Genomic DNA, 12,292 nt, shown 5'->3' with positions numbered 1-12,292 from the left:
CAAAAGAGCTATGCTGACAAAAGGCGTAAGCCTCTGGAATTCAATGTTGGAGATCACGTTGTGCTCAAAGTATCTCCTAGGAAAGAAGTGATACGTTTTGGTAAAAAAGGGAAAGCTTGCCCTCGCTATGTGGGTCCTTTCAAGATTCTCGAAAGGATTGGCAAGGTGGCTTACCGACTCGATTTTCCTCAAGAGCTTAGCAATGTACATCCGACATTCCACGTATCTAATCTTCGGAAGTGCTTAGCAGACGAGGAACTTCAGGTTCCCATCGATGACTTGCAAATAAACAAGACTCTTCATTTTGTGGAGAAACCGGTCGAAATAATGGACCGAGGTACCAAGCGGCTGAGGCACAGCAAAATTTCCATAGTTAAGGTGCGATGGGAAGGAAAGCGTGGCGCCAAATTCACTTGGGAACTCGAGAGTGAAATGAAAACCAAATATCCGCAGCTCTTCGAGAAGTCCTCCTCTTAGATTTCGGGGACAAAATCTCCTAAAAGAGGGGAGACTGTAACGCCCTGCATATTGAAACTTTTATCTTTTGGCAAGTCTAGTCCCCGTAAATATTTAATGATACTTATTTAAGACGTAACTATGTTAAACTACGTGAAACTTTTACTCTATAATTCTTTTTTGATACTTTATGCATGAATCTTGACTCTTGTGATACTTGACTCTTGTTATACTAGACTCTCGTGATACTTTGAAACTCGAGTCTTGAAACTTGACACTTGCTATGCTTGATACTTATTAAACAAGAAACTTGATGCTTATCGAACGGGAAACTTGATTCTTTATTGAACGAGAGATTTCGATACTTGACACTTATTGAACAAGAAACATTGATACTTGGTTGAACGAGAAACTTGATGCTTATTACGCGAGAAGCTTGATACTTATCAGACGTGAAACTAGCTTGAACGCAACTTAAAACACGGAAACTTTTGTGTTAATTATATAAAATTATCATGTAGTAATTAAACACAATTATACGCAACGCAACACTTAATCTAGCTCGCAAAACGAACCAAAATTTAAAAACAAGCAAACGAGTCTCGGCTGTCCCGATGGACATCCGATCGGATGACCATCCGACCCCTTGCACACTTACACCGCCTTAGCTGTCAACATCATCTACAAATAGGTTTCTTGTGCTCTCATTCTCACCTTTCACTCTCCGCCATCCGACCACACGCACTCTCAGTCATTTAAGCAAGATTCAAGGCAAATCGTAGGTATTCTTCTCTGATTCTTGTACACCTTTCCTCAATTGTCACTTCTACACAAGATTCTTCATCAAAATAACACAAACACTTCAATATTTTCACGAAAATCGACAGATTTGGGGTCTCTTGGAGGTGTTTTCCACTCAGAAATTGGTACAAACTATTGTGGAGCACCATTTAAGCAAGAACGGCCCTAGATCTAACAGATTTTCACAACTTTTGTACAAAAACTTAAGAATCTCATACTTTTACATCAGATCTGACGGAATTTCACATGGTTTTAGGCTCAGATCTGATGAACATCACGTTTTACTACTACTTTCAGACTTTTCTTAAATTTCTATACAAAACAGTAGTGGAATCGGACTCAAACATGCTATTGACTCATTCTTTAGTCAAGAGGTGGCTTGAGAACTGAATTCCCACCGGAAAATGGGTCGATTGACGGGTCCAAACATGAAACCTCACCATAAACAGTTCGTCGGTTCAAGAAGGGGTGGTTCCCAACCGACTGGACGAGCTGGGTTTGGGAATGTTTCCGTTGTTTGACACGTCGTTACACCGTCTCCGTTAACTTGGAACTTAGAAAATTTCACAAAAGTTCACACACTGATCGTCTGTCCGAATGGCCATCCGATTGGATGACCATTTGTCCAGATGATCTGATTATGTTGACACTTGTTTGTTTTATAGGACACTATGATCACAACGTTTGAAACTTTAATAGTTCGCAAACTTTACCCACTGTTCAAATGGCCATCCGTTCGAATGGTCATCTGATCGGATGGAGCCCATCTGTTCGAATGGTCATCCGACCGGATGACCATCCGTCCAGATGACCATCCGCTTAGGTATCCTATCAGACATTTTTACTCGATTTTTTGCACCGTTCGACACTCTGTTCTCGACCGGGTCAGTACTTAGAGGACTTATGCTCTGTTCCCCACACGCAGGCTGATCCAGCGCTCCCTTCGATCCAATCTAACAGTGTTTGGTTCTAAGCACCCACTGTGAGTATACTCGATCCCTTTTTGTTTTAAACACTTTTGGGATGCAACATATATTCTATTACCAAGACAGTTGAAACTTATTTGGAAACATGCTCTATCCTCATTAACATGGAACTTGAAACTTGATACTTGAGACTTTTATGCTATGTGAATGTTTAATCCTTGTGTGTAGTTCCGCCTTAACAATGGTAGCGCTATAGGGGTAATGCACCTCCCCGTTAGTCTTTGGGGTATTGTTAGGATGAGACATTTAACCTCCCGTTAGTCTTTGGTAGGGGTGTTCAGGATTCGTTTCGAATTCGAAAAATTCGAAATTCGTTTAAATTCGATTCGATTATCAAGAATTCGTTTCGATTATAAGAATTCGAATTCGAATTCGATTCAATTCGAGTCAACTAAATCGAATACGAATTTATAATTTCAAATTCGATTCGATTCGAAATTCGAATAAAAGTTATACATTTTTATTTATTATTTTTATATATAATACATATATAACTTTTATTAAGTTATACTATAAATTATTTTCAAAATTTTTCCAAGTATTAAAATTATCCATTACCAAACCCACTACATGACCCATAAGTAAAACCTAAGTATCTATCAATAGATTTCTAACCATAAAAATATTAACTTGTAATGTGGAGTGATATCGTGCTTTATGGCTGCTTTAAAATTTATGTTTCATTTTGATAGTTTTTTACATGTTTTAAAGAATCTGAATTAAATCGAACTTATTCGAATTCGATTCGAATTCGAAACTTTAATCGAATACGAATCGAATACGAATTGGGTTTTTTATTCGAATTCGAATTCGAATCGAATTCGATAGGTTTTAATCGAAATCGAATACGAATTCAAGGAAAAATAAAAATTATTCGAACAATTCGATTCGAATAATTCGAAAATTCGATATTCGATTCGATGAACACCCCTAGTCTTTGGGAAAGGCATTTAACGCGTTGGAAACTTGGGCTATCACTTGGACTGCGTAAACTCGCATAGTGAAACTTATTATATGTTTTATGATGGATATGAGTTCTTTTAAACCATTATGCTACGTATTCAAACTTGTATGCTAGCCAACAATTTTGTTGATAGTATTTTAATACATGTTACAGGTTGATAGTAGCTGGGATTCAAGAAACAAGCTAGGATGATGCTTAGAAACTCATCTTAGTTAATTCAGGAAATTGAACAGTGTTTAAATGTTTATGTTATTTGATACTTTGTGGTTGTGAAGTTTTGGCGGATGTTTTAGACAATTTATGAAATTGGATTAATCAATTATCGAAACAATTAGTGTTGCGGACTCTCTTGCGCAATCTAATTTGCTTAGTGCCGCGCCCCGATGTTTCCGCTATCGGTTGGAGTGTGACAGTTAGAAGAGATAGACAAACCTTGAAAATTTCTTTCGGTGCGAGCTTTCTTCATTACACCAGTTAACTTCCATGGCGAGCATGAATAGGAAAGAAGATAACGGATCATCTTGTCGCAAACCCCTCGAACATGATAACTCTTGAGTCGGGGAGCCATTAACAAGAACCGATGCACGTGCCGATGTCACTATTGCCATGATGGCCATCCTGAATCCAGATGGTTTTGTTTGGCACCACACACCATGCAACGTTATTGCCATCAGTACTCAACCTCCAAATCATCATCCCTGTATGTCCCTACATCCTTACAAGCAGCCTTACGCAGAGGGGAAATGAGATGCAATAGAACATAACAATTGAATGGTTGGCAGTTATGAGTGATGGTTGGGTATATTAATTCAAAAAGGTAATTTAATTTCTTCCTCTAAACAAAGGGTGAACGGGGTTGTCGGGTGGAGTTGGGGTGGTGAGTCGAGTTACCGCATGGTAAAACCGCTGCCGATCCCTTGTCCACGCGGTGTTGTTGATGAATGTGGTAGCTATTCACCGCATGCAGTGATTGTAATTTTCGAACATTAGAGGGGCATGTAATGGCTATAATGTTGTGTTTTAAGAAATAATTTCTTTATTTAAATACCGCATTTTACAATTTCTTTTTTCTCACAACTACAAACTAAAAACCTCTCCACCATGGATAAATAAAACAAAGGCGAGGGCAAGAAAAAATGTTCGGGATCCGGTTCGGTGGCAGAACAATGCGATGCGGAGAGAACACTTTTGTGTGATCGGGATTTGGTGACGTTTACTAAGCCACACAACAAGGTTTCACTGAAGATGTTGTCATTCACTCTAGCCCGAAAACGCAAGTTCGCCAAAATTGGTCATGCAATTTCAAATTTTCAGTTTTATTTTCCTAGTTTTAATTTTATGTAATTTTTTTAATTTTAATTTAATGTAATGTTTTTTGAATTATAATTTATTGTAATGCCTTTTTTTAGTTTAATGTATTTTTATTTTGTTTAAAATATGTTTTAATTATTGTTGCATAATTTATAGAAAAAATAAAGAACTCGACCTGAGATGACCACCCCTTATGTTTGAATGGAAATATGAGAATTGGAGAGAGAACTTAACATGGCATGACGTGATTGGCTTTGGAAGACCTGGAAGAGTTTACCACTCCTCACTAACCACCTTTCTCACCCTAAGATGCAAATACTTGGTTTTAGTGCATGGTTGTAGAAATTTATATATCGTCATTAATTTTGATGGTGTTTTTGTTTTCCAATATACAGTATATGGTAGGCTATCTGATGCGGTTATCACGACTCCCGCAAGAGATGATGTGGTAGGGTAGCTACAGATGGGACATCACGACCCATTGGCGTGAAGTAGTTGGGGACGATTTTTTTCTTTAATAACATTTCATTTATTAGTTAATTTGATTTCATTGATAACTTGTGCTATTTACTTTTTAGAAAATCTAAATACACATTATCGGGGTTTTTTTTTTTTTTATTTTATGAACATTTTGATATAAACTTTATTGAAAATTGAATTGCTTTATTGAAAATTGAATTGCTTTCAAAATAAAGTTTTTTTTTTTTTTTTTTTTTTGTATCGGTAACTTTGATGTAAATTTACACACTCAACGACGGAGATGAGTATATATTTAATTTATTTACTTTTTATATTCTACATTTGCGTGCGTAAGTCATTTATTCACAACGGCCAACCCTCGAAAGCAAGGGCCGCCAAACAACAACAACAACACCCAATTACATCAGAGAGAAAGAAACCCAATTCGCCCAAGATACATCTTTACTTTTAGATCTGTTACTATACCATAAGAAACCTAGGGACTTAATATCTTCAGCAATGCTTATGGCCGAAAAATGCCTATTGGAAAATCTAGTTTCGTTCCTCGCTCTCCAAATACACCACCAACCAACCATGATAATACCTTTAAAAATGTCCTTCGCCTTAGATCCCAAGCCAGAAAATTCATGAATATCAAGCATCTCGGTAAGAGAAAAGGCAAAGATCGGACTAATCTTGAGCCAACGACTTATAAGAAACCAAACCTCCGAAGCTACCGCACAAGAACAGAACAGATGTTCTGCAGTCTCGTTACCATCTCCGCACATGACACAAGTATTGTCGCCATTAAAACAGTTCCGTTTGGTAAGGGCGTCTAAGGTAGCTATCCGACCCATTTGCGCGCGCCAGGCCAGAATGTTAACTTTCTTAGGAACCCACTTCCCATTTGCGTGCGTAAGTTAATTATAGTATTTAACTATGTAATGCAATTAAAAAAAGAAGCTAATGTATGGTTTTAACTTTTAATCCACCTTCTGGATTTTTGATCCATTATCGAGGCATCACTTCTTTGAATGTGAAACTAAAAATGAAAACGATTTCCTTTAATCACGTAACCTTTTTCTTTGAATGGCTGAATTTCATTAAAAGAAAAGAATAGCAAGCAACTATTTGGGAAGAAACAAAACAATTACAAGATGGAAAACAATAATAGAAACAATCACGCTATCTCACTGATTGCCAAAATTATTGTTACTTTCACTTTTTCTATTATATACGTTATTCTTTAGTCGTATAAATTATTCCAAAGTGGGAAGATGAGTAATACCACAATGAAGTACGTTTTTCTAAATATATATGTTTCTTTTTGCCTTTAGAAAGAGAAATATTATATCACGTATGGGTTGATACAAATAATGTTATATTTTAGTGACACTTACATTTTGTTTGTTTTCTTCCTCAGGTGTAAGTGGGATTGTCAGTGAAGTTTTCAAGAATTTTCCTTGAAAGAGACCTCTATTATATAGTCGTGTGTGTACACTCACATGGATTGCCAAAATCAATGGTTTATTCGGTTTAAAACATCTTTTTATTCTAACAAAAAACTGAACTGATTCAAATTAGAAATATGTATAACTGAACCATATTCAATTGTTTAAACGGCTTATTCAGTTAGGCTATCCAATGAAACCGAATTATGCAGTTTATCTTACCAAGATTTGTAGGACCGATAGCCGAACCGAAAAAAACCAAATAAGAAAGAAAAATATTCTGGTTTTATAATTTTCGGTTTGGGTTTTTCAGGTATGATTATATTCAGTTTCCTCCTTTTTATCAAGGCATAATTTTACAAGTGCGATTTTTATAAATAAATACATGTTTCATTTTGTCTTGAATAAAAAAACTTGTAAGTATGAATTAGTGGTTGAACCCATGGCATTATAGCCTAGTGGTATCTTGGTGGTGGGGTAAGGCTTATGACCATTAGGTCATGGGTTCGATTCCCACAAAGGGGGTTTTCCCAGATTTATTGGGTTTCCTCCTGAATTGGTGTATAGGCATTATTGCCTAGTGGAGATGGATATGATCGGGTGGTTCTGCTGGTGGCACGATGATACTCCAGTGGTCCGTCAGTGATCCAAATTTGTCGTTCAAAAAAAAAAAAAAAAAAAAAAAAAAATGAATTAGTGGTTGAGGGCATTAATTAGTTATATAATAAAAGATTATGGTTTCTTTTGTTCAAGTGGGGATCATGATCATTGTGGCTTTAAAGAATAATACAACTTTAGTGTCATTGTCGGTTTATTAATTTTATAACCTTGTTTGTTTTTTGGGTTATTGGATTTTATCACTCTCAACTATTGTGTATTGGTCGCTACCACTCTCAACTATCACCATCACCTTGACCCCTACCACTCCTAACTTAACACTTTGTGTGTTGTATCACTCCGGTTAAGTGGTTTTTGGATTCCCTTTTGTCTTTTAGGAGTAGATTCACCTGCTGTCATTAGTACTTCACAAAGTGTTACCCTAATATCACTAATAAAAGAAGTCAAACACTAAGAAATGTTCTGTTGGCGGTAATTCCTGACTCATCACAATTCGGTGATGTAAAAGGGTGACAAAGGAGTTTAAGTCACAAGTCGGTGAACTTGAGGGATCAATGTTGACAAGTTGGTCATAATTGATTAAGTTTCCTAATTACATTATAATTATATTTGGTAATGTCTAGGTCACCAAGTTAAGGTTATTTGGTAATGTCTTGGTCACCAAGTTAGGGTTAGCCTATATAAACCAAGGTAGGGTTAGGCATTATTATGAAGTTAAGAGACAAGACTAGAGAGAAACCGAGTTATGGTTTGAGAGTCTGTAATCAGTTTTGAGTTATTTTCTGATTAATAAGATTGAGAGTTATTCGATCTAAATTCTCTTCTTAATCTTTTCTATTCAGTTTGATTATCGACTGGGACTTGAATTGGTATCAAAGCCAAGTTCAATCGTTGATATCAAACGGTACTCGGGTTCTTAATCGGCGGCTAAGAAGTCTAACGGGCCGACGATCAAGAAGGTCGAGCCCGGCGGTACCGGTTCGTCGGAGCAGTGGCATGGTACTGTTACGGTAGCCGACAATGAGAAGGTTGTTCATGCGACGACAACTCGAAAATAGCAGGTTCCCGATAGGAGTTGTTTCGAAGGTTGTTCGAAATCAACAAGCGAGCTCAGGCTTGTGATCCAAGTTCAATACAGCTGAGCGACGAACTTGACACCGGAGGAGACAAGATCATAGACATTGCTGATCAGGAGGATCAACGGCGGTGAAACTTGTATAGCGATGGCGGCAGACAAGACGTGATCGAAATCCACGGTGGTGGTTTCTGTAGTCCGACTGCGACAATCGAGGAAACAAGCAGGTTCCTTCGATTTAGTTATTGTGCACGAGTAGTCCCAGATTGTGCATTACGAGAGACAACGTTTCCGTTTTTAGGCTATCTGTCTTTTGTGGACTTCTTGTTTTGTTTTGCGTACACATAAAGGATTTGCGAGGGAAATAAAGAGGACATTTTTGGTTTCTTCTGTAAATAAAAGAGCTTGTAAGAAATCTTGTTTGAATTCTTTGTTGGTGTCTTGAAATTCAAGGAGATATATACCCAGTGTAGTGTGAGTAGAATTCTAGAAGAGTCGTAAAGGTGGTTTTATTTTATTTTGTTGGTGATGAGGAACTCAAAAAGAAAAAAAATTCAAAGAAAAGAATATAGTTTTTGCAAGCAAGCAGGTTCGGTTCTGAAAAGTTGTTCAGAAACCAATGACAGACGGGGCCAGACGACTACCGGTTGTGGTTAAGGATCAAAGTACCACAACTTTACAATGTCCAATGTTAACCGAAACAAATTACAACATCTGGGCGATTCGTATCAAGGCAGTATTCAAGGTTCATAGAATACAGCAAGCTTTAGAACCAGGCGAAAAGGAGGTAGAGGCAAAAAAGGATGACATGGCGGTTGCACTTCTACTTCAGGCAATACCCGAAGAGCTCGTGTTTCAAGTAGCTCAGTTTCAGACTGCAAAGGAAATTTGGGAAGCGTTGAAGACACGGTATGTTGGGGTTGAACGGGTTCGAGAGGCAAAGCTTGAGCAACTGGAAAATGAGTTCGAATACTTGAAAATGAAAGAAACAAAGACAGTTGGTTCTTTCGCGGGCAGGATAAGTCAGTTGGTTACCAAAGCAGCCAGTTTGGGAACCACCTACGAAAACAAAAAGCTAACCAGAAAGTTATTAGGCTCTGTTCCAGCAAAGTATGTTCCAATTGTCGCATCAACTGAACAATTCGCAAATTTGAAGGCCATGACATTTCAGGAAGCGATCGGTAGACTGAAGACGTTAGAAGATAGGATTAAGGGTATCGAGTCTTTAGCAGAAATCAAGGTAATCTAATGTTTGCCAATGGTGAGTCATCCTCGAAATCCAAATCCTATGAAAATACGCGTGGGCGTGGGCGAGGCGGTTCTAGTTACCGAGGCAGACGTCAAGGCCAAGATGATGAGGGCCAAAATGGAAGTCAAAGTCGAGATGGTCAAGATCATGGGTCAAAGCAAACGGGTCAAAGAAGAACCAATGATTGCCAAAAAGGAAGGAAAGATAGATCACAGGTTCAGTGTTACCGTTGTGATAAATTTGGTCACTTCGCGTCAGGATGTCTGGATCGTATGAAGAAACACGATGAAGCTAACTTAGCTAAATCCGATGACTTTGATCCATCATTATTCATGATGAGATGTGATCAAGAGACGGTTTTTCTAAATGAAGAATGGGTGAATCCAAAGCGTTTCGAGACTGAGCCAATGGAGAAAGACACTTGGTATCTCGACAACGGAGCATCGAATCACATGACGGGTAATCGAGCTTATTTATTTGAACTTAATGAGCGTGTCACGGGAAAGGTGAAGTTTGGATATGGATCTTGTATTGACATACGGGGAAAGGGATCGGTATTACTTGAAGGGAAAACAGGGGAGAAGCACCTGTTAACCGATGTTTACTACATACCGAGTTTGCAAAGCAATATCATAAGTCTTGGTCAAGCAACGGAAGGTGGATGCGACATTCACATGAAACGTGATTTGCTAACCATTCATGATGATACAGGAAAACTTATGATGAAGGTGACAAGGACCAAGAACCGTTTGTACAAGATCAACCTCAAGATAGCAAGTTCTGGTACACAAGATAACATGACTGGAATAAAGAATTTTGCGGGTAGGGATCTAAAAAGAGGTGAACTGATAGATGATACGGCAAGTACGAGTCAGAATCTTCTCAAAGATCCAAGTTTAATGAAGAAACCCAAAATTCAAAGTCCGAAGAGAAATGTTCAAGAATTCAAAGAAAAGGTTAAGCACGAGTGTGTGTGTGAGAAGAAGGTTTGAAGATCTTCTTCGTGTTCATCGGACGGTTCTAGATCCGGTAAGTGTTCTTGAATAAATCAAAAAACTTTAGGATGAGATTTTGAACGGGTTTTTTTTTGTTGGTTTGGTTGCTTGTTAGGGGCTTTTGATCTTAACAGTAGCTGTTTTTTTTTGTTGGTTTGGGTTGCTTGTTTGGGTTTTTGATCTAAACAGTAAGTGTTTTTTTGTTGAGTTGCTTGATTCACAGACTCAGACCCATAACATGTGTTAAGCCAACTGTTAGAATGTTATATAACGTGTGTTGATTTACAGAAACAGATGCATAAAAGATATTCAATTGACAAGCTGGATGGATGTAGGCGACGTTAATGCGGGGACATTGAATAAGTCACACCCTTTGGGAAAGAACTGTTCGTTCATTTATAACATGTGATAGTGGTTCATGCTGTAACAGAACACCATGATGTAACCTGACATGTGTTCATGTATAACATGTGTTAAGCCCATGTTAGAATGATATATAACGTGTGTTAACCTATTGTTAGTTAAAAAAAACAAGTAATATCTATTTTATTTTTGTTGATGTTTAAAATATCCGATAATGTGGATGCTGAGCGTAAAACTTGTACAAGTAATAAATGTACAAGCTAGTATGTAACGTGTAATATGAAACAAGCCATTTATGGTAACACATGTACCGGTAATTTTGGAATATATAATATGAAACGGGTCATTTGTTTTGCATATTTTGGAATGTATAACATGTGTTAAGCCTCTGTTATAATCTTTTTGTAACCTGACATGTATTCATGTATAAGCTAGTGGTTTACAAAACACCATGATGTGTATATACTGATCTAACATGTGTTACAATTTGTCTGTTCGGAACATGTAATTTCTTAACATGTGACAAGGGTGAAAACAGTCGACGGGGGCGATGAGTTTAATGGTGAGCTTAGTTAATATCGTAATCTTGTTGTAACCCCACTTGTATACATATGATAACATGTAAGCATCCATTATAACCCGACTTGTATTCATGTATATGAAAGTGGTTTGCAAAACACCATGATGTGCATATACTGATCGTAACACGTGTACAAGTTAATATGGAATTATAATCTTGGTCTAACCCAACATGGTGTCATGTATAAGCTAGTGGTTTCCAAAACACCATGATTTGTATATACATACTGTAACATGTGTTACGCGCCTGACATGTATAACGTGTGTTAAGCCTCTATTATAGCGTGTGTTAAGACTTCCAGAATGGATGCATAAACTCCAATAGTAACTTAATAACAACATAGTATACCTGATATAACGTGTGTTAAGCCTCTTTTATAACGTGTGTTAAGACTTCCAGAATGTGTTAAGTCCATACCGTTTTAACATCATGTACTAGACAAAACAAATAAGAGTCTCACATTACATATTACTAGTAAACGAAAATACATAGCACTAAGAAAATGGTGGAGTTTCCTTTTACAGTCTGCCTTAGCTTTTCAGCGGCTACCTTTGCTGCCTTAGCTTTTCAACGGCTACCCTTGCTTTATTGTTTGGGTCGGTCTTGAAACGGTTTGTAAACATGTGGGTGTGCGTATGCCAGGGAAGTTATAAAAATGTGTTTTCATGTCACACGTAACACGTGTTACGTTGTATATGGGTTTTATGTCACATGTAACACATGCATGTCCGAGAAGTTCAACCTATAACACGTGTTAGTTGTGTTGTGCTATAACATAAACATGGTCATGATTCTTGAGCATCTGATCCACGTTTGACGAAACCAACGGTCCCGAGAATTGGTTCTTATTTCCCTTGAATCCATCACCGTCCTAATAACAAAAAGATAAGATAACCGTTAAGTCGTTAACCAGACATAAATATTAACACATTCATAGCCAGAAGTTCAGACTATAACACGTGTTATGTTGGTTGTGCTGTAAGA

At 37.5% G+C, this 12,292-nt stretch overlaps 1 protein-coding gene across 1 annotated transcript; it reads left to right on the top strand.

Annotated features, from left to right (window-relative positions):
* The first annotated feature begins 8,740 nt into the window (after positions 1–8,740).
* Positions 8,741–9,370, top strand: LOC118484217. Its single transcript, XM_035980220.1, has one exon. The coding sequence runs from the start codon at positions 8,741–8,743 to the stop codon at positions 9,368–9,370; it is 630 nt and encodes a 209-aa protein (XP_035836113.1).
* Positions 9,371–12,292: the final 2,922 nt, after the last annotated feature.

The sequence above is a fragment of the Helianthus annuus genome, chromosome 11 (assembly GCF_002127325.2).
Source record: "Helianthus annuus cultivar XRQ/B chromosome 11, HanXRQr2.0-SUNRISE, whole genome shotgun sequence".
NCBI lineage: Eukaryota > Viridiplantae > Streptophyta > Magnoliopsida > Asterales > Asteraceae > Helianthus > Helianthus annuus.
The sequence above is the reverse complement of the archived record's forward strand: the minus strand, read 5'-3'. Positions and strand labels throughout refer to the sequence as shown.